This window comes from Mastigoproctus giganteus, chromosome 14 (assembly GCF_048544385.1).
Source record: "Mastigoproctus giganteus isolate SK-2022 chromosome 14, ASM4854438v1, whole genome shotgun sequence".
In the NCBI taxonomy this organism is placed as follows: Eukaryota; Metazoa; Arthropoda; class Arachnida; order Uropygi; family Thelyphonidae; genus Mastigoproctus; species Mastigoproctus giganteus.
In genome coordinates, this window is record NC_143588.1 from 52,603,426 (window position 1) to 52,630,454 (window position 27,029).

The following is a 27,029-nucleotide window of genomic DNA, read 5'->3' on the forward strand; positions in this document are numbered from 1 at the left end:
TTGAGTAAACTAAAAGGAGCTACTGTTCATCTCTTTAGTCTTGTTTGGGCAGCATAGAAAGAGATTAAATTATGAAAAGATATTTGTAGGAGAAATGTAAGAATATTTACTTTCAGCCAGAGAATTATTGACTATTGGAACAAGCTTACATCAGGTGTTGTGGAAGTCAACGATTTGAATAGATGTAAGGAAGTACGGCACAAATTATTGGTGGGGACGGACAAGTGATGCGGGAATTTTTTTTTGGTTAGGTGATGCTGTATAAGTTTGCGTTATTGTATCTTTTGCCTCTACTATTACTTATACTAAACTTTTCGTTGTATTTTTGTAAAAATAACAAAAGAATATTTATATTATTAATTTCATGAATATACGTTTATAAGCATTCTTTCCTGTTTTTGTTATTACAGTCCGAGAAGCTTCCTAGTTGCAGTTCGCTTTCGCTTGGTGGCGGTATACTTCATTTTACAAAGTCTCACACGCTATGTCAAGGCCGTGTATGTGGGCCTCGTGTTTTGTGCCAGTGTGTTGTCATTTTGTTTTGGAAAGTTATACTGCTCAAGCGAGTTTTCGAGTGGGGAGTAGAATCAGTTTGTATTTATAATTAAAATGGTTGTTCTGATTAGGCCGTAATCAGTCTCTTGCAGTAGCTTATCAGATATATCTTCTTTATTTATATTTCAATAGGAAACTTATTTAAATGCAGTTTGTATCATGTAGTCTTTCAACTGTGTTTTTGTTCAGAACTTTAAATCAATTAAATGGCATGATCATTATGCAGTGGGACAGCTCATTTTGAATTGTTTGTTAGGCGCAGTAACATTTATTTCTACCCTGATGGCTGAAGCAAGAATTGCTGTAGCAGAACCACGAGTTTTGCGGATTGATGAAGGGGAGCCAACTTGGAAAGATGTTTTCCGAACATGGCGAATTACAATTTTCCGACGATATTACAGAACAAGGTAATGTGTTTCTAACACACGGTGCATACGATAATTTTGAATAGAATTATAGGTTATACTTTAGATTATGGGTACACTTTGTGAGGAAGTGGCGTCCCGAATTATTGGCGTAAACTAACCCAAAAAAATCCACACTTTTTTTGCTTGAATCCGTACAGAATTTGGCCATGCCCGCAACACGGTTACAAAATGTACCCATAATCTGGAGTTCAGCCAAATTATATATATACAAGCTGCTGATTCACATACCATGATGGTTTTAAATTTTTGGGATTTTAAAAGTTTGACATTTTTGTTTATCAGAAATTGTTAAAATCTGCCTTTTAATAAATAAATTGTTAAATATCTGTTTAATTAATCAAGTGTCGTTAACATTTCATGCACTGGCTCATAAAACTAATATATAAAGAAAGCTTCATTTCAATATGTGTTTGATTTGTTATTGAACCTATGTAACTTGACCTCTATCTACTCTTTTGTGAAAGCAAAAACTTGTTTCGATCCAAAATTTGATCCACAGGGGCAAGACTGTAGGTTGAAAATGTGGTCAAAAGAATTGCTGGTGATCCAATAATTCTTTTTATAATTTATTCCCCTTATCATCATCAAGTTGATCCCCACCAACACATACTATCATAGGAAGTATTATCCTTGCATTTCTTTTGCTCATGCTTACATTGATCCTTTCCTCAGAATTCCACCTCCTTTCTGCCATATGTAGTGGTTTTAAATGAAAATTTTCAAGATGACAAAAATATTTTAAGAATTTTTTAACCCTTCATATACAAAATCTTTTTAAATAATCCTTTTTGATAATAATAATTCTGTGATGGATTTAACTTATAGGAATACCAACCAGTGACTGAAAAGGTACTCATTTTTAAAAATACAGGTTATTCCATTTTTTATACATTGGCTTAATAAACATGGCTAAAAAATAAGTTAGATTTTTTTTTTCTCTGAAAGTAAATTTCAGATTTGAATGTGCTGGCAGATAAACAACAGAAAGGGGATGGTGGTGTTGTGATCCACTTTAAAAAATGATGCATCTCTCAAGAAATCCTGTTCAAACATAAGCAACAGCTTTGAAGCCATTCTTGGAACCTTTCTCATATAACCAGGACCTGTCATCATTATTGTGATATACCTACCTCCACCTGTGTCCAAACCAACCATTCAGGAACTCCGTGCCCGGATTGTAACTGTGTAACTACTCTTTACAATCCTTTCCTTTTTGTCAGAGATCATGTCTCTTTCTTCAAGAAACTTGTGAATACACTCACTGAGAAATTGGCTGCTCTGCCTTCTGTGTTGAATCTCCTTCTCTGACTAGGAATGATACTGCTTTACAACAAGTTTACTCCAACCAGATGATAATTGATGTATCGATAGTTTACATTTTTCTTTGGACCACCAACTGCTGTAAAAAACAGTTGCTTATCTCATATTAATAACAGATTTAAATCAAATATCAGTGTTAATGCCAAAAAATATGTCAAATCTGTGTGCCTTCTTTGAGGACTCAAAGCCATGGTTGAATAACTGACTTGCAATTGCATTCAGGAGAAAATGAGCGGCCCTTAAAATCTTTCAAAAATTTCTCTTCACAGATGTACTATTCTAACTTCTGTGACACGAGAAAGGCCTTCAAGATATGTTAAGGAAAGTGTATCTTCCAACAGGCTAAGATCCACAAAAGGAACTTGTATATGGTAACATACACACAAAGCTTTCCCCTAGCTTTTCTGTCAGTCTGAATGAATGGGCTGATTTGAGACATAATGGTTCACATGTTCAAGCTGCTAACTTTTTCTGGTAGGATCTCTATTTCACTTCTTAGAGCCTTTCTTATGTCTCTCTCATATAATGAAGTAATTGATACATTATATGTTATGACAAAGTGTATGTGGGCGTTGATCTTGTCCTACTTTCACAGGCGCCTCTGTAGCCAGGTGGGAAGGTGCAGCAGTGCATAGCACACGCTTCTTGATTAGACCGGGGTTCGAGTCCGTCACCACCAAATATGGAGGATGCAGAAAGGTCAGGGAATGACCACCGCATATTCCCGGAGCAATATGGCCTTAGTTGCTAATGCTCCTGAAAACCAAATAACAACAACCTACTTTCACATTGAAAGTGGCCAGCTTCCTCATTAGTGACACAAACATCAACCTTTAACAAAAACTGCCGCCATTCTGGTATCCCTGAAATCTAGTCAAGATGCAGAATTATTTCGGTCCCCAAGATGGTACGCTAAAAGCAGTGTGTAATTTCCGACCTATTGCCATTTATTCTTCATTTCAATAATGTATTGAGAAGTGCCAAATGTAAAACCCATAGCTCATATCCTGTAATATATAATTTTATCAGTTCATTATGTTGAAAAGTAGGTCCACTATCATCTGCCTGCAGTAACACATGCACACCAAACACATCATGTGTACCATCTTTCTTTATTTAACAGTATTCAATACAATGCGAACTCATTGTTTCCAGATTTTCGAGAGATACTGCGGATTTTGTGGAATGTTCTGTAATTTTCTTGAACAGCTTCTGATAATAAGACAGTTATGCATCACAGCAATTAACAAGACAGTCATTAGACAAGCTCAATGCCCAATATCAGAAAGAGTGACCTGATTATCAGAGTGATAAGATCCCTTCTTACTCACTCATTCAGTGTTGAATCCATAGGGATGACTGGGGGTCAGTTTCTCCCTATTGGAAAATAGTAATTTTTATTTTATAAAACGAGAATTAAATTAATTTATGTCAAATAAACACAACATGAAAAATCATATGAATGACTAGTGTGGTATTTGTTAGGTGGCAAAAATAAATCACTAAAATTGCAAAGGCACAAAATTTTCAAAATAATTAAATGGGCAACATTTCTGGCTGCACAAATTGTAACTAAAAGCCACTATTTCAAGTGTCCACATTTCAGTTTTATGGTTTTCAGGTTCACTTTATTTTCACATGTTCAAGCTGCTATCAAGAGATTGTAGTGTTTCATACAAATGGTCTACTTGCAACTAATTCTCCGGCGCCTTCGTAGCCAGGTGGGAAATAGTAGCAGTGCGTAGCACACGCTTCTTGATTAAACCGGGGTTCGAGCCCGTCACCACCAAATACGGAGGATGCGTAAAGGTCAGGGAATGACCACTGCATATCCCGGAGCAATATGGCCTTAGTTGCTAATGCTCCTAAAACACCAAATAACAACAACTAATTATTTGTTTGTATATTGCAAAACAAGATCGCAGGCTGCAAATCGCCTGAATTGGTTCCTGACAGATGCTATTGTAATTATAAAGTATCCCTCTGCTTTCAGGGGAAGGATAAATGTTTGGGCAGAGAGAAAATGTCTAGTGCAGCCACTAATTCAATTGTCGGCAATTTCGCTTTATGGTTTCACATTCCCTTTATTTGTTTTTTTCACAACAAGAGTCTACTTGTGGTTAACTCTTCCTTTGTATACTGCAAACAAGCCTGTTTGGTCACAGCCTATAAACAGTACATTTTATGACCGTTTTATTATATATGCATCTGTACTGTAAGATTGCATGAAGGCTTAGAGGGTCTGAATGAATTATCGGAAAAATTAATAAATGAAGTGATTTTGATAAGCATGCAAAGTAGAATAAGATTATTACAATACAGTACTTGCATGTTTAATTACAATTTTTTTTTCTTTGTGAATTTTAATCGGTGATTTTCATATTATTAAACTGTGATTATTGTCAGTAATGTTTTTTGTGAACTGACTGTTATTAGTATTTAATGTTAAATAATAAATATTTCCTTTTGTTTTCTCATATTCTCTTATGATCTGTATATTTATATATATGTGTATTATTAGGGGAGGGAGGGAGGGAGAGAGAGAGAGAATCAAAAAAAGTCATGTTCAACGAACACGTAAATAGAATTATTTATTCAATTTATCTCGTGCGCAGGAAAAATTACAAAAGCGTGAAATTTAAAAAAATTATAAAATTACAAAAAAAAAGAGTGGAGACAGGCATAACGTCAGTAAGTTTTACCTCTTGAGCATTGTTGCCGGAATCAACGTCTTCAGCTGATGAGTAGGTTTGGTTGCAGCAGAGGTTGGGGGCTGTGGAAATTTAGAAGGGGTTGGCCACTCAGCCTTATGAAAGAACATATTAATGAATGACTGGATGGTGGCTTTTTTCTTTTCATTGTAGATTACTTTGTAGTAAGCAATCATATCATTCACCCCTCTTAACTTTTAAGAATCATTCGGTGTCAGGATTCATCTTCTCAAACCTCGCCATTGTGCAATTTCACGAAATGCCATTGATTGGTGGCCTAGGTCTGTAATTTAGCTCCTGCTGTATAGTAATTTACAAGTGCTTTTTAAATAGCATTTTTGTAAATTTGTGCAGAGACATGTTCCTTAGATGATTATCGAGCAGCTTGAATGGTTTTTATGAAGTCTTCATAAAGATAAGTATTATTTATTTGAGTTTTAAGTTTATAGTGTGTAACGTCCTCGCTAGCCTTTGCTTAGTGTAGCTGCATACAGCAATGCTGGTTGACTTTTGAATGTAGTGCTTTCTTTGTCATAAGGCCATTTGTGACCTTGGCATTGTTCCTGCTTTGGGTCATGTCCCGTCCCGTAGCCCTCCAGCAATTTTTCCGTTAGCCGCTCCTACGTCCGATCCACCTGTCACCTAGATATTCGGACATTCTAACTCTTCGCTACGGTATCCTGCTGTTTCGATAATGTACCACCTGCTTGTTTGTATATTCTGTTTGCTAGTATTCAAAGTTATTTTTAAATCTTCAGCATGGCACCTAAAGAAGCAGTTTCATGCATTGTATGTCTAAAAACAGTTCGTAATTGGGTTATCTGCAAAAGTTGCAGTATGATTTACTGTGATTTATGTTAATTGATTAAAAATTTTTCAAAGTCATCAAGTGTATTAAAAAAATACTTGGAGATGTCCTTTCTGTAATAAAAACTAACGATGGAAGTGTGAATTTACAGTCTACTTTTAGTCAACATAAGCTAAACTGTTAGAATACCTCAAGAGATGCTGATCTCCCATGCAACTCTGACAATTTTTCATCTCCTGTCAATTTATTAACATCTCCTAAGCCCTCACATCATACAAGGAAGTCCACCTTTGATGCCTACACTCAAACTGAGGACATTTCCAACCCGTCTCCACTGCCTACAACATTCCTGAACAATGATATCTCATTTATTATCCTGGAACAAATGCTGAGAAAGCAGTTTAGAGAGAATGATGATGTTAAACAGCATCTTTTTTGGATAGAAGATCAACAATGTAAATTCTACTACATGCTTCTTGATCTAAAGGCAATGGTTGAGAGACCTCCAATACCTTTTCCTTCTTATGTTCATCAGGTTGTAGATCTAGTCGTTAGTCCAGATGCTGAAGAATTTGTTCCAGAAACACCATCAGTTCTATCTGTCATTCTTTCCGAGAGCAGAATCGTGTTTCCTCGCAGTGTATTGTTGACACAGGTATACAACTGATACCCACCACAATTAGCAATCAACAGAAACCTGGCAGTAGGTACGTGCACTGTCAAAATTATTCATCTGATCTTAACCCTGAAGAGTGCCTACTCATAATAGCTTGCCTTCAAACTCCCCAAGTTTCCCTGCAGAAAAAGCAGATATGCTAGCATAATAGGAACAAGAAATATGCAGTCTCAAATTAGAAATAGAAATTGTCCGATGTTTAGAAGTAATAATATTTTTGTTAGCAGACTTGATCCCAATACTATCTCCTAGGAGATGGATCAGCTGCTATTAGAGCTAGAAATTCTGAGTAGTACTTTCAAGATAAAAACCAAACATCCTGCATATGCATCCTTCAGAATTGAGCTAAAGGATTACGACTTCAAGTATTTAAATCCTGATATCTGGCTGAATGGTCTACTCTTCATGCCATTTTATGGTACTATTCTAGGTTCTGTCAACAACTCTAGTGAAGTTAACGTCTAACTCTCAATCTGTTGAACTGTCTGCATAGCTAGGGAATACTAGTCCAGGTTCGCATCATGGTCCATCATTTATCCTTCCTCCTAATATTTGCAAACTTCCTTCTAACACCTATGTTCATCTCAGCATTTTTCTTCAGAATGTAAGAAGTGGAAAAAATAAACTTGTCTACGCTTATAGCACTTTTGGTTGAAGAATCTCATGACATAATTTGTTTAGTTGAAACATGGATGCAGGAACCTCTTCAGGATGTTTTCCTACTGCCGAAAAATCTCAACTACACACCACACATGACATCTAGGATTAATCAAAGAGGTGGAGGGTCAGCGATTATTTTAAAATCCAACATTAGTAAAGTTATTAACACCTACAACTCCTGTTCCTACAACTTTGAAGGAATTTCTCTTCTGATTCAAGTTAAAGATTCACTGCTTCAAATATATAATATTTATATTCTGCCTGGACCTACTGCTGATATTATTAATGAAGTAATAATATCAGCTGGATCACCACTCAATCTAACATAATTATAATGGGCGACTTTCATCAACCGGTGAAATACCACCACTTTGCTTATTGGAGGCTTGAAGTGGTGAAACCCATGTTTAGTCTCTAGAGCAAAGTTCCCCCCCCCCCATACTTCTCCTTCAACCCATGCACGGTAGTAAGTACTATAGGTTTTTGATACCTTTCGGGTTTGGGGTTTTCATCAAAAAAAAAAAAATCTCTCCCTGCCCAAATATAATTTACAAATGAAGTTGCTGTCAGACTCCTTATTAGTTCTAGGAGCTAAAAAAAAAATCAACGTTCCTGTTACAAGAGGTAATCAAGCACTTGATCTTGTTTACTCTAATCTTCAACTTCAAGAAAAACTTAGCAGCAACATTACATTTAGATCTGACCACAAAAGTATAGAACTGCAAATAGCAATTTGCTGTGGGAATCATTGCCCCCCCCACCCTCTGGAAATCACCACAAGAATATCATCAATTAAATTCCTTCAGAAAGAAAAGCTTTTGCAACTCTTGAAATATTACTCGTGGGATTCTCTCAAAAATATACCTATTCAGGACGCCACATTTCTACTAATAAAATGATTGAATCACTTAAAAACAGAGTCGGCATCCAAACTCATAAGACTTTTTCTTTCCAATCCAAAACCATACATTTTTAAACTGTACTTTAAAAAGAAACAAAAATGGCACAGGCTGTGGAAGAAGTATGGCACTTCATCAGTGTACATAAAGTATAAAAAGGGCAGAGCATTGTTTCAACTCAAAAATTATTTAATGTTCAGGCTCAAGCATAATAAAATAGCACTTTCTTCAAAAACAAGAAATTGCTGTTTGTTATTTGGTTTTTAGGAGCATTAGCAACTGAGGCCATATTGCTCCAGGATATGGGGTGGTCATTCCTTGACCTTTCTGCATCCTCCGTATTTGGTTGGTGGTGACAGGCTCGAATAAAAACAAGAAATAACTTGCAGCATGATTGGGCTTTGGAATGGATAAAATTGAATATGGAAACATGCAATTTTGACATCTGTACTGAAGATATGTAAAACCGATTTAAGAATTCAATTCTTATAAACACACAGAGCATGCAACATGAAATGCTTCCTAGTCAAGCCCTGCTAATGAACTAACTTGTAAACAAGAAAACAGTTCAGAAAATTATTAACAAATTTCGAATTGATAGTACTGAAGGCCCTGATAGTATCCGTAGTTTTATTATTAAAATGTCCAGTTCATTCATCATTGATTCTTTAATTCATATTATTTCCAGGTGCATTTCCCAGCCATTCCTTCCAAGACTATGGAAGACTTAGAATTACCTTGATTCCAAAATAGGCTATTAGTAATAACCATATAAGCTATCGTCCAATTGCTGTATCGTCAATAATCACCAAAATTATTGATAAGATCATGCTGCCATATCTCCAGGATGTGATCTTCGCTAATGCACCTTTCAACATGCATTTTGGTCCTAGAGGGCACTCCACAACAACAAGCCTAGGTGACACCACTGTGTGCATCCAAACTGTGTTTCAGGATAGAGCACAATGCAGTGTCTCTTACTTAGACATCAAAGGTTCTTTCCCCAACATTGATCACAAGAAAGCCATTGAAATACTAAAAAATCATTTCCTCATTGAGCCAGATGTTACAGTACAGCCTAAATCACAGAAATCTCCTCTTTCCAACTAATGCCAATAATATTCTCACCACAACAGGCATTCCTCAAGGAGGTGTTCTCTCCAGTACTATATTTTCAGCATCTGTACAACCACTTCTACAACAAAATCCAAATCGGTTGGCTTATGCCGATGATTTAAAGTTGTTTATTTCCAAATCCTGTGATGACATTTCCAAGGTTAGCCGTGATGCGAATTTACAGATGTGCCGAATCATCAAGTATCTGAAGAATCTCAATCTGACTATAAATGCAAATAAATCTGCTCAAATAACTTATTCCTTACAGAAACAACCGAACCATATAGAAATTAAAATGGCAGATGTTTCAATTTTTTTTTTTTTTTTTTTATGTAAACCCCAAACACGAGAGGTATTAGAACCTATAGGACTTAGTACTGTGCTTGGGTTGGAAGTTGAGAAGATGAAAGAAGATATTTGTTAACATTAGAATTGAGCTTCTGTAGACTGTATTTTTCAGGAAATACGTATGAAGGAAGGTTGTTCCAGAAATCGGCAGTTGAATGAATAAACGAAGAAGATGAAAAGTTGGTTCTGTGGATTTGAAGTTGGACAGTAAATGGATGTTGGCTGGTGGCGGCACGTGTTCAGACTGTTTTGAAAGATAAGAGTGGGAATTATAGAAGCCAATTCAGAAGAACAGTGCCCATGTAAGTATCTGTAGAAGACGCATGCAGCAGAAACAGTATGTCTATGAGACAGCGAGTGGAGAAACTCTGTTAGAGATGAATCATTAATTAACCTAACTGCCCTCTTCTGAATGGAATCAAGAAGCCTGAGAGAGGTTTTGGGGGCACCACACGAGATGTGGGAACAATATTCCATGGCAGGGCGGATTTGCAATTTATACAGAGTGAGCAGCTGTTTGGAAGAAAAGTAACGCCGAGAGCGAAAGAGAAAACCAAGTTTTTTAGATGTAGAGGAAGCAATATTTGTAATGTGCTTGTGTCAAGAGAGATTAGAAGTCAGGGTAATCCCAAAAAGAGATACAGTGAAACTTCCCTTTAATGGACAGCCATGGGGAATGAAAATGTGTCCGTTAGAGAGAAGTGTCCGCTAACAAGAAGTCTGAGGGAGAAAAAAAAAAGAAAGAGAAAAAATCATTAAACGTTTAATGTAAAATTAAATTATATACAGATTTTGCACAATATTTTTGTAAATAATATACATACAATTGTGCTATGCATATTATGACTTTATCTTAAGAAAAATGCATACAGTAATCACTTATTTTCTTCTGCACCTTCTTCCGGCTGATAATTTTGTTTTCAACATTTGTTTGGAGGGAAGAAACCATCGAAAGTCCTTCAGTATCTTCTTCAGCGGTGAAAAACATTTTTAAACGATTGATTTGTATGAGCGCTTCTTCTATTTTCATCAGTGGTTCGTCGTTAATGTTCTTCGACAGAATGACCTCCTTCCATTTCTTCATCCTCATGAGGAACTTTTTGAAAAATATCGATGATAATGTCGTTGATATCTAGAGCACCATCTTCTGTAGTGAGCTTTGAGTGTATATCTTTGTAGCTAGGGTCAATTGTAGTGGAAGTATCGTACATTATCAATAGATGTTGAAGTTCTTGTTCTTCTTGGTGCTCCACATTGCTGTTCACAACTTCAATTTTTGCGTTTGAGAAGCTAGACTTTACAAAACAGTTCACAACAATTTGTTTTCTAATTGCGCTTACTGAAAAGGAAATCCATTGAATCGCATCTAGGATGCTGATTTTCTTTGCAAGGTCACTCGTACATATTACATCGTTCATGTTTGCAATGAGATGTCTTAAAACAAATTTTCTGTAGTGAAGTTTAAAATTTTTTATTATCCCTTGATCCAAGGGCTGACCCTCTGCAGATGTGTTTGGTGGCAGAAAAATGATTTGAATGTTGGACAATTCAATGTGCGGGTGAGATCCAGCATTATCCACGAAAAGAATTTTTCTGTTTTGACGAATCATGTTTTGGTTAAATTGACTTATCCATTCGCTCACGATATCTCGTGTCATCCACGCTTTTTTATTAGACTTCCAGTCAACATCCAAAATATTCAACTTTATGCCCTTGAAACAACGAGGATTTTGTGGGTTTCCTATAACAAGAGGTTGTTCAAAGTCTCTCAGCATATTTGTACACAATAGTACAGTCAAGCGTTCCTTAGAAATTTTTCCGCCCTGCCACTTTTCATTTTTTACTCATTGTTTTTTCAGGAAGAGCTTTAAAAAACAACCCTGTTTCGTCACAGTTGTAAATATCCTTATCTTCAAAATCACGACATAAATCTTCCAATTTGACGGTCCACTCTGTTACAACCCCAGTATTAACAGATCCACCTTCACCAATTACGGTTTTCCAAGAAATTTTATGCCTAGTTTTGAACTTGTCTAGCCATCCCACAGAAGCTTTGAACTCATTTACTCCCATAGATTTCGCAACCTCCAAAGCCTTTTCCCTAATAATAGGCCCATTAATGGGAATTTTTTTAGCACGTGCATGACAAATTTGAAGTTAGTTTTCGGGAATGATTTTTGAACCTGATCATTTCCATGTTGCCAAAATTGTTTGAGCAGTTCATTTTTTTTCTTTAGGATGTCGCTTACCTGCGTCTTCTCGATTTTGAATTTTGCAGCGAGATTGCGAACACTATTTTTTTGCCGATCATATGCATTAATGAGTTCGACTTTATCTTTTAAAGTTAAATGTTTACGAGAAGACATTGTGCACTTCACACGACACTGAACAAAACTGAAACTGAAAAAACGAAAGGCCGACCATATTGTTCCCCCCCATACACACACCGAATTCATCAGAAGTTTTACACGTGCCTTAAAATTCTTGAAAAAGGGTTTAGAACCGCGACGTAAACCTTGATAAAATTCAGAGAATCGGAAATAGAAAATAAACACACGATTGGGGCAATATGTGGAAGAAACGTTCCTAGAAAAAGGGCCGTGAGCTCGCTCGCTGTCCGTTATGGGGAGATCAAGTTAAGTGCTAATCTAAATGAAATAGTGCAGATTGCCTGTCCACATCTGTTACAGAGAATGTCTGCTAGACAGAAGCTGCAAACACGTTAAAACCAATGGAGTTGAGTTGGGGAATTTGAAAATGTCCGTTGTAGAGAGATGTCCGTTAACGAGAGGTGTCCATTAGGAGAAGTTTCACTGTATATCATTTTGCCTGGAAATCGGAGTGTCACTAAAGATAAGCATAGGAGCAAAAGAATCCTTTTTGTGAGATATAAGAAAAGGCTGAGTTTTTGAAGGGTTGAAATCAACTTAGTTGTCTTTGCCCCACTGGAGGAGTTCAGCCTTTAAGGAATTGGTAGATGATTTTCAAGAAGTTCAAGCTGATTGAGCAGGGCAAGGTTTCTCAAAATGGAAAGTGGAATGGAATGTGCTATCATCGACAAAACTATGGATAGGATTTTCAGTCAATGGAAGAAGGCTTTAATATACAAGAGGGAAAGAACTGAACCTTGGGGAACACCGGCATTAGTGGAAAAGATAGAAGACAGAGAGCCATCTGCCATCACCCTGAGTGAGCGATCAGAGAGAAAACTGGATAACCAATTACTAAAAACAGTTGGCAAACCATAAGATGGAAGCTTGTTTAGAAGACCTTTATGCCAAACATGATCGAAAGCTTTTGCGATGTCAAGAGCAACTACTTGTGTTTCACCGAACCTTTCCATTGAATTAGTCCATAAATGGATAACATAAACCAGAATATCACCAGTGGATCGACACTGACTGAATCCATACTGGCGATTGTTGATCAGACGGAAGGTTTCTAGGTAGTTTAAGAGTTGGCGGTTAATTGATTTTTCCATTACTTTAGAAAGAATAGAAGTAATTTCAATCGGACGATAATTGGATGGGAGGGATTTGTCACCCTTTTTAGGAACTAGCTGGATATGAGCAAATTTACAAGCAGAAGGTAAAACACCTTTGGAATAAGAAAGTGAAACAAAACCGGCAAAGAATAGGAGCACAGGTTTTGAGAACAAGTGGAGAAATACCATCGGGACCTGGAGCTTTCTTAGCATCAAGATCTGTCAAAATCCTTCTGACATCCTTTTGACGGAAGACCACAGGAAGCATTGAATGGAGCGTGTTGGGAATAGTGGGAGGTGTTTTATCAAGATCATTAATACATGAGTTGGAAGAGTAATGGGATGCTAGCAGGGCAGCTTTATCCTTGGCCGAAGTGACAACAAAACCATCTAGTTTGGACAGAGGTGGGAGCAGAGATGGGCAAAAGTTTCGGCATATAGCTTTGGCAAGAGACCAGAATGCTCGGCTACCATTAGGGCAAGAAGCAAGTTTTCTACTCTTAGCCTGTTCAAACTCTAGTTTGGACTGATTAATAACTGCTTTACAATTGTTGCGAGCTTTGGTGTAGGCAGAAATTGAAACCGTAGAATTAGAAACAAGCCAATTAAGATATGCAACATTCTTCTCTTGAAACAGCCTTAGCACATTTATTGGAAAACCAAGGTTTAGATAAAGGAAGAGATTTTAAAGTGGAGTGTGGGATAAAGTATTTGATTTCTGCAAGAATAATTTCACTGACACAATCTGAGCAAACGTTGACATCAGAAGTTTTGAAACAGTAGTCCGACCAAGGAAAAGAAATCTTGCAGGTCATCCCATTTTCAATTCTTGTAATGCGAAACAGTATGAGGTTGTGAGTAGCCATGAGATAAAGGCTTCATTGGAGAAGAGACAATCACCAAGTTGTGATCTGAAGTGCCTAAAGTACCTTTCGCTTTGACTATGTACTTAGAAGGGTTGTTTGTGAGAAAAAGATCAAGTGTGTTGGCTGTATGATTAGGATTGTCCAGTATTCTTGTAGGTAAATGAACAATCTGTGCAAGGTCATTAATAATTGTAAAAGCCTCAGCATCTCGACCAGTTGGGTCGGTGTGACTAGAAAACGGAAGCCAGCTGGAGTTGTGAACATTAAAATCACCAAGGAAAATTGCCTTAGTGTTAGGAAAGTTGGACTGGAGAAAGTCAAGTTGCAAAGAGACGAAGTCAGAGCTCCAAATGATTAGTGGAGTTGGGAGAACGGTAGAGACAACAGATGAGATACAATGAGTAGAGAGAATTTAAGCCAGAGAAGATCAAAGAGAGGAGATTCCAAGTTGCCAAATCTTTGACATATGCACATGTACTTTTTCTGACAGAAAAAGTACATGTGGTTTGGCAGACTGCAAGTGGACATGGACATCGTTGAGATTAGAATTGAGACCACGTATATTTGTGAAATGAAATAGGAAGTGCTTGGGAGGTTTAGATCTTTTTGCAGATAACTTGTTCTATTAGTTTGACAATTCATGGTGTATTCAATAGTAAGAAAAAGTAGGTGGGACATGCTGTATGAAGTAATGAAATTTTTGGATATGGTGTACACATGGGTAAAAATATACCCAGTTTCTTGACATAACGTGGCCTCGACAATGCTCCCCGCATATACACTACTCGGACTCCCTCCAGTCACTATCTGGCAGAGTAGAGGTAGCAAGATTATACGCTAGCTGATCCGGAAGCCTCCTAGAGTTACCAATAGGTTTGGTCTGCTGTACTAACTAGTGGCCGGCCTGCAAACACAGTTTTAGAGCTGTACCCTCGAAATGCAAGGAAGATTGGATCTCTCCACGATGTTCATCATAACCTAAAAGTCATCAATCATACTGCATGATGGAAGAGATAGGGAAGGGTTGACTGGAACTTAGCTCTAGAGACTAAACATGGGTTCCACCACTTGAAGCTTCCAATATGCAAAGTGGTGGTACTGCTCTGGTTGATGAGAGTCAATTACCACCTAGTACTGCATGGTAATATAGAGGGGGTGGGATTCCTCCATTTGGTGTGGGTGCACCTCGACCCCTGCTTACGTTGGTTCACACCTGGGTGGTCACCCACCATGTACTTGTGCATGGAGGTTATACCCAGGATTACTAACAGTCCCACCATCGTGAAGGTGCAGTCAGAGGATTTGGCTGCCACAGACCGTCCGGACTTCGCCGAAATTGGGTCCACTTGACTTTAGTGTCACTCGAATATCAGTTCCATCAGCGTTTTAGACTCCCAGGTCTGGCCTATCTGAGAGAATGTCTGCGATAACCTCAAGGACCTACAAACCTACATACAAGGACATGCAATTCCAAATGTATATGCTCACAAAGACCTAGGAGTTGTTTTTGTCAAAAAATCTTTTCTTTAATTCTCACTATGTATACGTTGCTAAAAAAAAATTCCAAAAGCAAAATGGCCAATCAAGCAAGAGACAGCAGCAATTCATATAGAAAAACAGTCATAAACCATGTTCAGAGATGCATCTTTCCCATTCTGTCTTATGCCTCAAAAATCTGTTCTGGTGCTCCTCCAGTTACCGTAAATAAATTCCTTACCCTAGAGTATTGGGTTCTTAGATGACTGAAAAGTAAACTTGGTTTTCCCCATAAAATATCTAGGCAACAGCTTTATGAAAACATAAAAATAAAGCCTCTACAACAGATGGTCAACGAGTCTGGAGTCTTATTTTTTGCAAAGTTAATTACCTCTGCAAGCGATTCACCAAACTTAGCCACCAACAGAGAAAATTCAAGAAACCAACAACAATTCAAATCCAAACTTTCCATACTCAAACAGTGCCTCTGTAGCCAGGTGGGCAGGAGCAGCAGTGCGTAGCATACACTTCTTGATTAGACCGGGGTTCGAGCCCGTGACCACCAAATACGGAAGATGCGGAAAGGTCCAAGAATGACCACTGCATATCCCCGGAGCAATATGGTCTTAGTTGCTAATGCTCCTAAAAACCAAATAATAACAGACTCAAACAAATGGACAGGATGTTTCCCAGTGCATCCCTTCACCTCATAAATTGTCACAACATTGATTGCAAGAGTTTTCTGCACTCTGAAGTCTACAGGAGTCAGGTTTCCAATCAAATGATGAGAAATAAAAGTAGCTGCCTGCCTGCAACCCAGTAACTGCATTCGAGAGCCAAATGTGATATTCTCCAATATATATATTTGATAATTGAGAGCTATTAAATGCTCATTTTAATGCCCAATATATATATATATATATATTTTTTTTTTTGATCATTATAATTCGTATTCATTGTTAATGTATATATAGAATATGTTATGTATTTGTCTCCTTTGTACTAAATTTAAGCCTCTAGCCTAGTGCTGTGAGGGGCTTGCTGTATTTGCAATAAATGAATATTTATTTATTATGGCTCTGGTGATTAGCATTAGTAGAGGCATATGATGCAAGAAAGCAAGCTTATGCAGCATCAGCCAAAAAAAACAAAAAAAACCCTTCTACTTCACCCCTCAGTTCATTCGAAATACCTGTCCAGCTGAGCGTTAAATTTATTTATGCTATCGACTTCCACAACAAGGGATGGAAGTCTGTTCCACCAACCAACTACCCGCTGGCTAAAGGCAAATATCCGCACAGCTATCCTACATCTGTATTTCCTCAATTTGAATTTATGCCCTCTCAGGTGATTATTCTGAGCAAGAGGCAGTATCCCATCAGCATTCAGCATGCTCAAGCCATTCAAGGCTTTGTACACCTCTATCAGATCACCTCGCCGGTGCCTAGTCTCCAGACATTGTAATTTGCAAAACTTAAGCCTTTCTTTGTAAGAGCAACCCTTCGTTCCATTCACTAACCTTGTTGCCCTTCTCTGTACTCGTTCCAGCAGCTCTACATCCTTCTTGAAATGAGGCTTCCAGACCTGTATACAGAACTCAAGGTGCAGCTGACCATTGCCTTATACAAGGGAATAATCGCCTCCCTATCCCTGCTAGAAAAATTCCTGTATATCATTGATAAGACTCCATGAGCTACTCTTGCAGCCCGTCTGCACTGCTCAGACAACTTCATATCTGCCTGCACAATTACCCCCAGGTCCTTTTCATTCTCTACCACTGTCAGTGTAGTACCACAGAGTTGATACGTTGCTCTGGGGTTGCTGTTTCCCATATGTAATACTTTACATTTGTCAATGTTAAACTTCATTTGCCACCTCTCAGCCCATCTGCTCAACCTTTCCAGATCCTGTTGCAGCAGCATAGCGTTCAGTAGCGTCCTTAACAACCCTGCCAACCTTTGTATTGTGTGCAAACTTGGACATTAAGCTTGATATACCATCATCAATATTATTTATAAATACAGAAAACAACAATGGACCCAACACTGAACCCTGAGGGACTCCACTAATAACATTAGTCCACGATGAGCAGTGTCCATTAATTACCACTCTGTCTTCTGCCACTCAACCATCCCTTTATCCATAGCAACAATTTGCCACCAGTGCCACACTGCTCCAATTTGTGCAGCAGTCTTCCATGTGCAACAGTATCAAAAGAGTTTCTAAGATCCAAATATATAATATCAAAGTTATTCCCTGCATCCCATTCTTTTGTGACTACATCATAGTATCCAATCAAATTGGTCAGGCAAGACCTTCTCTAAATAAAACCATGCTGTGTCTGAGCTATAACTGAATTCTTGTCAAGATGATCCTGCAGTGCTTCTTTAATGGCCTCCGTTGCAGAGTGGGCAGGAGCGGGAGTGCAGTAGCACATGCTCTTTGAGTAGACAGGGGTTCAAGCCCCTGACTGCTGAATACGGTCGATCTGCCAACCCGCACTGGGCCAGCGTGGCAGATTATGGTCCATTTCCCTCAGCATGAATTGTTGAGGAGGCTTCCACCCTGCAGTGGGTTGATAATGGCTGCACTTTACTTTTTTTTCCATTAAATTTCCTGGAACAGAAGTTAAACTCACAGGTCTATAATTACTCGTGTCAGCCTTTGATTCTCCTTTGTGAATTGGTGTTACATTTGCACATCTCCAGTCTGTGGGTACCTCTCCTGAGTCCAAGGAAGCTCTCGTAATTGTGGCTAACGGATTGCTTACTTCCTTTGCTGCCTCCTTTAATATAACTGGATAGATACCATCCACCCCAGGTGCCTTTCTTGTATTTATATTCAACAATTTCTCCTCCACTTTACTCCCAATTATTACAAGATCATTTAGCTCACTGCCAGTGTTTACTTCATCTATGACATTCCCCTTCCTGAATAACTCCTTATGTGTGAATGTAGATGCAAAATATTGATTTATTTTGTTAGCTACCTGAGCAGGATCACAAACAGTTGAGCATCGATATCAAGTGGACCAATCTGATTCATCCCCTTCCATCTAGAGTTTACATAAGTAAACAACTCCTTGATGTTTTTCTTTGCATCCCTTGATGAAACGTCTCGGCTTCTCATTTGGTTCATCTTGAGCTTCATCAGTATTTTCTTTTTCGCTATTGCTGCCTGCAAGTCAATAAGTTCTTCTTTAGATAATTCTTTCTCTTCTTCCTCTTCTCCACGTCTTTGGCATCGACCTCCAACTGAAGTAGCTCTGCAACCTTTACAATTTTATCTGTAACCTCTTCATATTATTCATCCTTTTCAAATCCTTCGAAGCCTTTTGCTTGCCGTGGGTATATTTTCTTCCATGTGCCATTTAAATAACTTTTAGCAATTTCTGCTCAGACCTTATTAATATTTAAGATGGCATGGTAAATATTGTAAGATTTCCAAAAATCTCTTAACTCTCTAAAATTTTTCTCACCGTCTACTGGAGACAATGCCTGAGCAAATGTTGTGCATAAATAGTATGCTTTTAAATTTGAAATAACATCCTGATCCATAGGTTGGTTGAGTGAATTTGGCGGAAGGAATATGACTCTCACATTCAAAGCGAAATTTAACTTCCTAGGACTTGGAACGAATTACAAAAAAAAAAAAAAAAAAAAATGTTATTGAGTTCACATTATGATATTTTCTCAGTACCTCCATTTATCCCTACAGATGCAAAATACGTTTCGATATTTTTTTTCAGTTTGCACCAGCCGGCAAAAACTGACACAAAGATGAATTTGCATAAGTCGAGGATTACATAAGTCTGGGAGTTACTGTAAATATACAGGTTTGTTTGTAACTTATACATATGTTGTAAATAATAATAAAAAAAATCTACACATATACTACATGTACCCCCCCTCCCCCCAAAGTTTTACATTCTCCTCGTGCATGTACCCCTGAAGTTTAGATCCCTCCCAATGCAAACTCTCTGGATTCAACACTGCACTCATAGCTCATAGCAAATTTTGACATCGCTCTGTAGTGAGTACACAGTGGTTATGTGTATCATTAAAATGGATACACGAGGAATTTTTTTAGAAAATTTATTTAGTTCCCTCTAACAGGGAAGAACTAAATGATTTTGTAATAACCGAGAGGAAACCAGAAGAGAAATTGTTGAAACTAAACATCAGAAAGGCACCATGGGTTGATGAGATGTATTTAGTTATATTAAGGGAGGCAACAAAGGAAGTAATAAGCAAACCATTATCCATAATTATGAGAGCATCCTCGGATTCAAATCAAGCCCCTGTGGTCTGGAGATGTGCAAATGTGTCCCCCAGTTCACAACAGGGATGACTGGGTGATACACAGTAATTACAGATCTGTTAGCTTAACTTGTGTTCCAGGGAAAATAATGGAGTCACTGGTTAAAGAAGTAATGCAGAACCATCTACACAGGTGTGAAGATATACTTCAGTCGCAGCATGAGTTTGTTTAGGAGAAGTCTTTTCTAATTAATTTGATTGGATATTATGATGCAGTCACAAGGGAACTGGATGCAAAATATAATTTCAGGAAAACTTTCGATTTTGTTGCCATTAGTGGCACATGATGTAAGAAAGCAAGCTTATACAGCATCAGCCAAAAAAAAAAAAAAAAAAAAAACCACCTATTTCACCTATCCACTCCTCTGATAGTTTGTCTAGTTCTTCCATGAATTAATCAAGCTATCCACTTGCACAACAACAAATACAAATTTGTTCCAGCAATTTTTTTTTTTTTTTTTAATTTGTCCTCTAATGTGTGTAGTCTGAGCAAGACAAAGAATCCTATCAGCATTATTCTTGCTCGATCGTTAAAAGCCTTAAACACCTCAATCAGGTCACCTTGCTGTAGGTGCCTAGTCTCTTGATGCTGCAGTTTGCAGAATTGAAGCCCTTTCTTGGTAATATCACTCCCTTTGTTCCATTAGCATTAGTAGAGGCATACGATGCAAGAAAGCAAGCTTATGCAGCATCAGCCAAAAAATCAAAACCCTCCCATTTCACCCCTCCATTTGTTCCAAATGCCTGTCCAGCTCAGCCTCAAATTTATTTAGGCTATCAACTTCCACAACAAAAGATGGAAGTCTGTTCCACCAGTCAAGTACCCGTTGGCTAAAGGCAATTTTCCACACATCTATTCTACAACTGTCTTTCCTCAATTTGAATCTGTGCCTCCTCAGGTTCTTAATCTGAGCAAGAGGAAGAATCCCATCAGCATTCAGCTTGCTCAACCTATTCAAGGCCTTATACACCTCAATCAGATCACCTCACAGGTACTGAAGTTTGCAGAACTTAAGCCTTTCTTGGTAAGGAGCACCCTTTTGTACCCCTCATTAATCTTGTTGCCCTTTTTTACTTGTTCTAGTAACTCTACATCCGTCCTAAAATGAGGCCTCCTGACCTGTACAGAGTACACTATGTGTGGCATGACCATTGCCTTGTATAATGGGATAATCACCTCCCTGTCCCTGCTAGCAAAATTCCTATATATAATTGACAAGACTCCATGACCTGTCCTGGCAGCCCATCTGCACTTCTCAGCGAACTTCATATTCGACTGCACAATTACCCTGAGGTCTTTTTCACTTTCCACTTCCCTGAGTGTTGTACCACACAATTGGTACGTTTTTCTTTGGTTATTGCTACCCATATGCAGTACTTTTCATTTGTCAATGTTAAACTTCAGTTGCCACTTCTCAGCCCATTTGCCCAACTTATCTAGATCCAGTTGGAGTAGAATACTGTCTTTACTGTCGTTAACAATCCTGCCAACCTTTGTATCATCTGCAAACTTGGACATTAAACCTGATATATCATCATAAATATCATTGATAAATATACAAAACAACAATGGGCCCAATGCCAAACCCTGAGGAACTCCACTAATAACATTTGTCAATGAAGAGCAGTGCCCATTGATTACCATTCTGTCTTCTCCCACTCAACCATCCCTTTATCCATATCAGCAATTTGCCTCCACTGCCACACTGCTCCAATTTGTGCAGCAGTCTTCCGTGTGCAACAGTATCAAAACCCTTTCTAGGATCCAAATATATGATATCAAAATTATTCTTTTTATTCAGCTCCTTTGTGACTACATCATATTATCCAATCAAATTGGTCAGACAAGACTTCCCTTTAACAAACCCATGCTGTGTCTGAGCTATGATTGAAGTCTTGTCTAGATGATCCTGCAGTGCTTCTTGAACCAGTACCTCCGTTAACTTCCCTGCAACAGAAGTTAAACTAACAGGTCTGTAATTACTCATGGCACCCTTTGATCCTACTTTGCGAATTTGCACACCTCCAGTCCATGGGGAACTCTCCTAAGTCTAAAGAAGCTTCAGAATTATGGCTAAGGGTTTGCTTAGTTCCTTTTCTGCCTTCTTTAATATAACTGGATAGATTCCATCTACTCCAGGTGCCTTTTTTATGTTTAACTTCAATTTCTCCTCCACTTTGCTCTCAGTTATTGCAAAATCACTTAGCTTCTGTTTGAGTTTGATAAACTTCTGGCACTCCCCTCATTGAATAACTCCTCATGTATGAATGTACATGAGGAGTTATTCAATGAGGGAAGTGCCAAAAGAATGTACAAAATACTCATTCAGTTTATCAGCTACCTGAGCATGATTATCAATTGTCAGCCCATCTATTTAATTGGTCGCATCTGATTCATCCCTTTCCTTCTAGAGTTTACACAAGTAAAGAAATCTTTGCATTCTTTGCCAAGGATTTCTCGTAATCTGCGTTTGCCTGCCTAACCTCTTTTGTGACTTGATTACTGCCATAGGCTTCTGTGTCACCTGCTACTTTATATGCATTCCATACATTTTTCTTCTCTGCCACGAGCCTTATTAATTCATCTAATGGCGCCTCCGTGGGCAGAAGCAGCAGTTCAAGCCAGTGACCACCATTACGGAGGATGCGGAAAGGTCAGGGAATGACCACTGCATATCCCCGGAGCAATATGGCCTTAGTTGCTAATGCTCCTAAAAAAAAAAAAAGAAAAAAAAAAGCAAATAACAAATAAATTAATTCATCTGACATCCATTTAGGCCTAAACCTTGAACAGTATTTCCTAGTAGCTCTAAAATTAAGTCCCTGAAGGCTTCCCATATAGAATTCAATGTTGGCAACATAATCAGTTGATACGACTGTACAGAATTTAAAAACAGTCTGAGACCCCTGTAGTCACTTTTACAAAAGCAATAGCCCTTCCCTGTAACCTTGACGGTAGTTACATCTTTAAGTAATTCCTCTCACCAACTCATTACCCTTCTCTGTACATGTTCCAGTATCTCCATATACCTCCTAAAATGAGACCCCTAGACCAGTATGCAGTACTCAGGATGTGCTCCAGACCATTACCTTTTTACAATAGGATAATCATCTCCTTATCCCTGCTAGCAAAATTCCTGTATGTCATTGACATTATTCATTGACAAAGACCCCATGAGCTGTCCTTTCAGCCTGTCTGCACTGCTCAGAGAACTTCATATGACTGCACAATTACCTCCAGGTCTTTCTCCTTAATTTTCACTACCGTGAGAATAGTACGACACAGTTTTTATGTTACTCTGGGGTTACTGCTACCCATATGTAGTACCTTGCATTTTTCAATGTTAAACTTCAATTTCCATGTCTTAGCCCATATGCTTAACTTTTTTAGGTTCTGTTGCAGTAGCATACCATCATTACTGGACAGGTATTTCGAACGAACAGAGGGGTGAAGTGGACGTGGTTATTTTTTAAGAAGATATTTGTTTACATTGGACTTAACTTCAGTAGATTGTAATTTTCAGGAAATACGTATGAAGGAAGGATGTTCTAGAAAATGGCAGTTGAATGAATAAATGAGGAAGATGAAAAGTTGGTTCTGTGGGTTTGAAGTTGGACAGTAAATGGATGTTGGCTGGTAGCGGCACGTGTTCGGACTGTTTTGAAAGAGAGAGCGGGAATTATAGAAGCCAATTCAGAAGAACAGTGCCCATGGAAGTATCTGTAGAAGAGGCATGCAGCAGAAACAGTGCGTCTATGAGAAAGCGAGTGGAGAGACTCTGTTAGAGATGAATCATTAATTAACCTAACTGCCCTCTTCTGAATGGAATCAAGAAGCCTGAGAGAGGTTTTGGGGGCACCACCCAAGATGTGGGAACAATATTCCATGGAAGGGCGGATTTGCGATTTATACAGAGTGAGCAGCTGTTTGGAAGAAAAGTAACTCCGAGAACAAAAGAGAAAACCAAGTTTTTTAGATGCAGAGGAAGCAATATTTGTAATGTGCTTGTGCCAAGAGAGATTAGAAGTCAGGGTAATCCCCAAAAGAGATATATCATTTTGCCTAGAAATCGGAGTGTCACTAAACATAAGCATAGGAGCAGAAGAATCCTTTTTGCGAGATATAAGACAAGACTGAGTTTTAGAAGGGTTGAAATCAACTAAGTTGTCTTTACCCCACTGGAGAATTACCTGAAGATCGGCATTTAAGGAATTGGTAGCAGATTTTCGAGAAGTTGAAGCTGATTGAGCAGGACAAGGTTTCTCAAAATGAAAAGTTGAATGCAATGTGCTATCATCGGCAAAACTATGGATAGGATTTCCAGTCAATTGAAGAAGGTCATTGATATACAAGAGGAAAAGGGTTGGGGGAAAGAACTGATACCTTGGGGGACACCGGCATTAGTGGAGAAGTTAGAAGACAGAGAGCCATCTACCATCACCCTCAGTGAGCGATCAGAGAGAAAACTGGATAACCAATTACTGAAAACAGTTGGCAAACCATAAGATGGAATCTTGTTTAGAAGACCTTTATGTGAAACACGATCCAAAGCCTTTGAGATGTCAAGAGCAACTACTTGTGTTTCACCGAACCTTTCTATTGAATTAGTCCATAAATGGATAACATAAGCCAGAATATCACCAGTGGATCAACACTGATGGAATCCATACTGGCGATCGTTGATCAGACGGAAGGTTTCTAGGTAGTTTGAGTTGGCGGTTAATTGATTTCTCCATTACTTTAGAAAGAGCAGAAGTAATTGCAATGGGACGATAATTGGATGGGAGGGATTTGCCACCCTTTTTAGGAACTGGCTGGATATGAGCAAATTTCCAAACAGAAGGAAAAACACCTTTGGAATAAGAAAGTGAGAAAAGGCAGCAAAGAATAGGAGTAAGTTCAGGAGCACAGGTTTTGAGAACAAGAGGAGAAATACCAGCAGTACCTGGAGCTTTCTTACCATCAAGATTCATCAAAATCCTTCTGATATCCTTTTGATGGAAGACCACATGAGGCATTGAATGGAGAGTGTTGGGAATGGTGGGAGGTGTTTTACCAAGATCATTAATACATGAGCTGGAAGAAAAATGGGATGCTAGCAGGTCCGCTTTATCCTTGGCTGAAGTGACAACAGAGCCATCTGGTTTGGACAGAGGTGGGAGCAGAGATGGGCAAAAGTTGCAGCCAATAGCTTTGGCAAGAGACCAGAATGCTCGGCTACCATTAGGGCAAGAAGCAAATTTTCTACTCTTGGCCTGTTCAAACTCTAGTTTGGACTGATTAATAACTGCTTTACAATTGTTGGGAGCTTTGGTGTAGGCAGAAAATGAAACTGAAGAATTAGAAACAAGCCAATTACGATATGCAACATTCTTCTCTTGGACAGCCTGAGCACATTTATTGGAAAACCAAGGTTTAGATACTCAACTACTAATGTATCTACTAATGCTAATACTTATCTACTTGAAAATATTTATCTACTAATGCTAATGTCATTAATCCTCCTGCCAACCTTTGTACTATCTGTAAACTTGTACATTAAGCCTGATATGTCTTCATCAGTATCATTGGTAAATATAATGATGAATAATACAATGAGCCCAACGGTTTAACCCTGTAGAATACTACTAAAAACATCAGTCCATGAAGAGCAATGTCCATTGATTACTATTCACCATCTTCTCCCAGTCAGTCGTCTCTATGCATATCAGCATCTTGCCCTTAATGCCCCCTGCTCCAATTTGTACAGCAGTGTTTTATGTACAGGGCCTCCATAGCCAAGTGGTCAGGAGCGGGAGTGCAGTAGCACACGCTCTTTGAGTAGACCGGGGGTTCAAACCCCTGACTGCTGAATACGGTCGATCTGCCAACCCGCACTGGACCAGCGTGGCAGATTATGGTCCATTTCCCCCAGCATGAATTGTTGAGGAGGCTTCCATCCTGCAGTGGGTTGATAATGACTGCACTTTACTTTACTTTACTTTTATGTACAGTAGTATCAAAAGCTTTTCCGAAATCTAAGTATGTAATATGAAGATAATGTTTTGCATTCAGTTTCTTTGTGACCACATCTTAGTAGCCCTCGTTTGTAGCACGGTTGGTAGGAACACCATCCTACCCACTGTGCTCAGAGAACTTCATATCTGAGTGCACAGTTACTTCCCCCAAGACATTAATTTTCCCTCTACCCTGAGTGTCCTACCACCCACTTGCTACGTTACTCTGTAATTACTGCTACAGACAAATGCAAAGTACTACCATATAAAGTACTTTAATTTCTGGTTCAAAGGGTGGTCACTGTATACAAGTTTTTATTATTTTTTGTTTTCCAACATTTACAAACTTCTAAACAGTAAAACTGCAATTCAGAAGACTGATCACAAGCCATGCCTACTGGATGTTTTAGCAAGCATTCTTAGTTTTTATTTGATTTATGCAAACTTTTGATGTCATTTTTGTGTAAATTAGAAATTTTTTTATTTTTTTTTTAACAATACAGTAACAGATTACAAATTATTGTACATGAAGAAAAAATTATGTAGATTTTTATTATGCTTATGTTTTAGATAAGTAGTGATGAAGTTGCGAGATAAAAATTTCCAATTATGTGTCAATCAGAGTGGTGAAAAATATATTGCATGTGATCATTGGACCCGTGAAGGCCATTTGAATTAAAAAGGGCATTCTTGCTTAGAAATATGTTTTCTCTGGTAGGAGCAAAGTTTAGAATTTTGAAGAAGAGCCTTGCTATTATTTACAATAGATAAAACAATTATCTGTGACTGTAATATGTTGTTGTTTGTTATTTGGTTTTTAGGAGCATTAGCAACTAAGGCCATATTGCTCCGGGGATATGCAATGGTTATTCCCTGACCTTTCCGCATCCTCCGTATTTGGTGGTCACAGGCTCGAACCCCGGTCTAATCAAGAAGCGTGTGCTATGCACTGCTGCTCCTGCCCACCTGGCTACGGAGGTGCCAATGTAATATGTAAAAGAAGTGAAGTTTACCTCAGTATGATACACAGAACACTTCCATATGATACTCTCCAGAAATTAAAACAAATAAAACATTAATGCAAAATGATTACAGTAAAAAAATAAATTTAAAGCAATTAAGAAATCAATTGAACACAATTTTTAAAAAAATAATTAATTAAAAATTAATTTTAAAAAGTTTAATGTAAATAAAAAAAAAAAAAAAGATTTTCCTTTTTGAAGGTGACAATGCTTTTCGACCATATGTCATGATCACAGGAATGAAAATTACCCAGTATTTGTGAGAATGAATCTTAAATAGAGATTATCAGTCTTTGTGCATGCACTTAAAAGACCATGAATTGGTGATTAGATATGGCCGGCGA

At 38.2% G+C, this 27,029-nt stretch overlaps 1 protein-coding gene across 1 annotated transcript in view; it reads left to right on the forward strand.

Moving 5' to 3' along the window:
• Nucleotides 1-539: 539 nt before the first annotated feature.
• The window catches only part of LOC150075137 (carnitine O-palmitoyltransferase 1, liver isoform-like), a 317,335-nt gene continuing 290,845 nt past the window's right edge, over nucleotides 540-27,029 (forward strand). Inside the window, exon 1 of the mRNA XM_090388328.1 lies at nucleotides 540-962. Within this exon, the coding sequence (XP_090244454.1) occupies nucleotides 838-962 (125 nt within the window). The 5' untranslated portion in view covers nucleotides 540-837. The remainder of the gene's footprint in view (nucleotides 963-27,029) is intronic.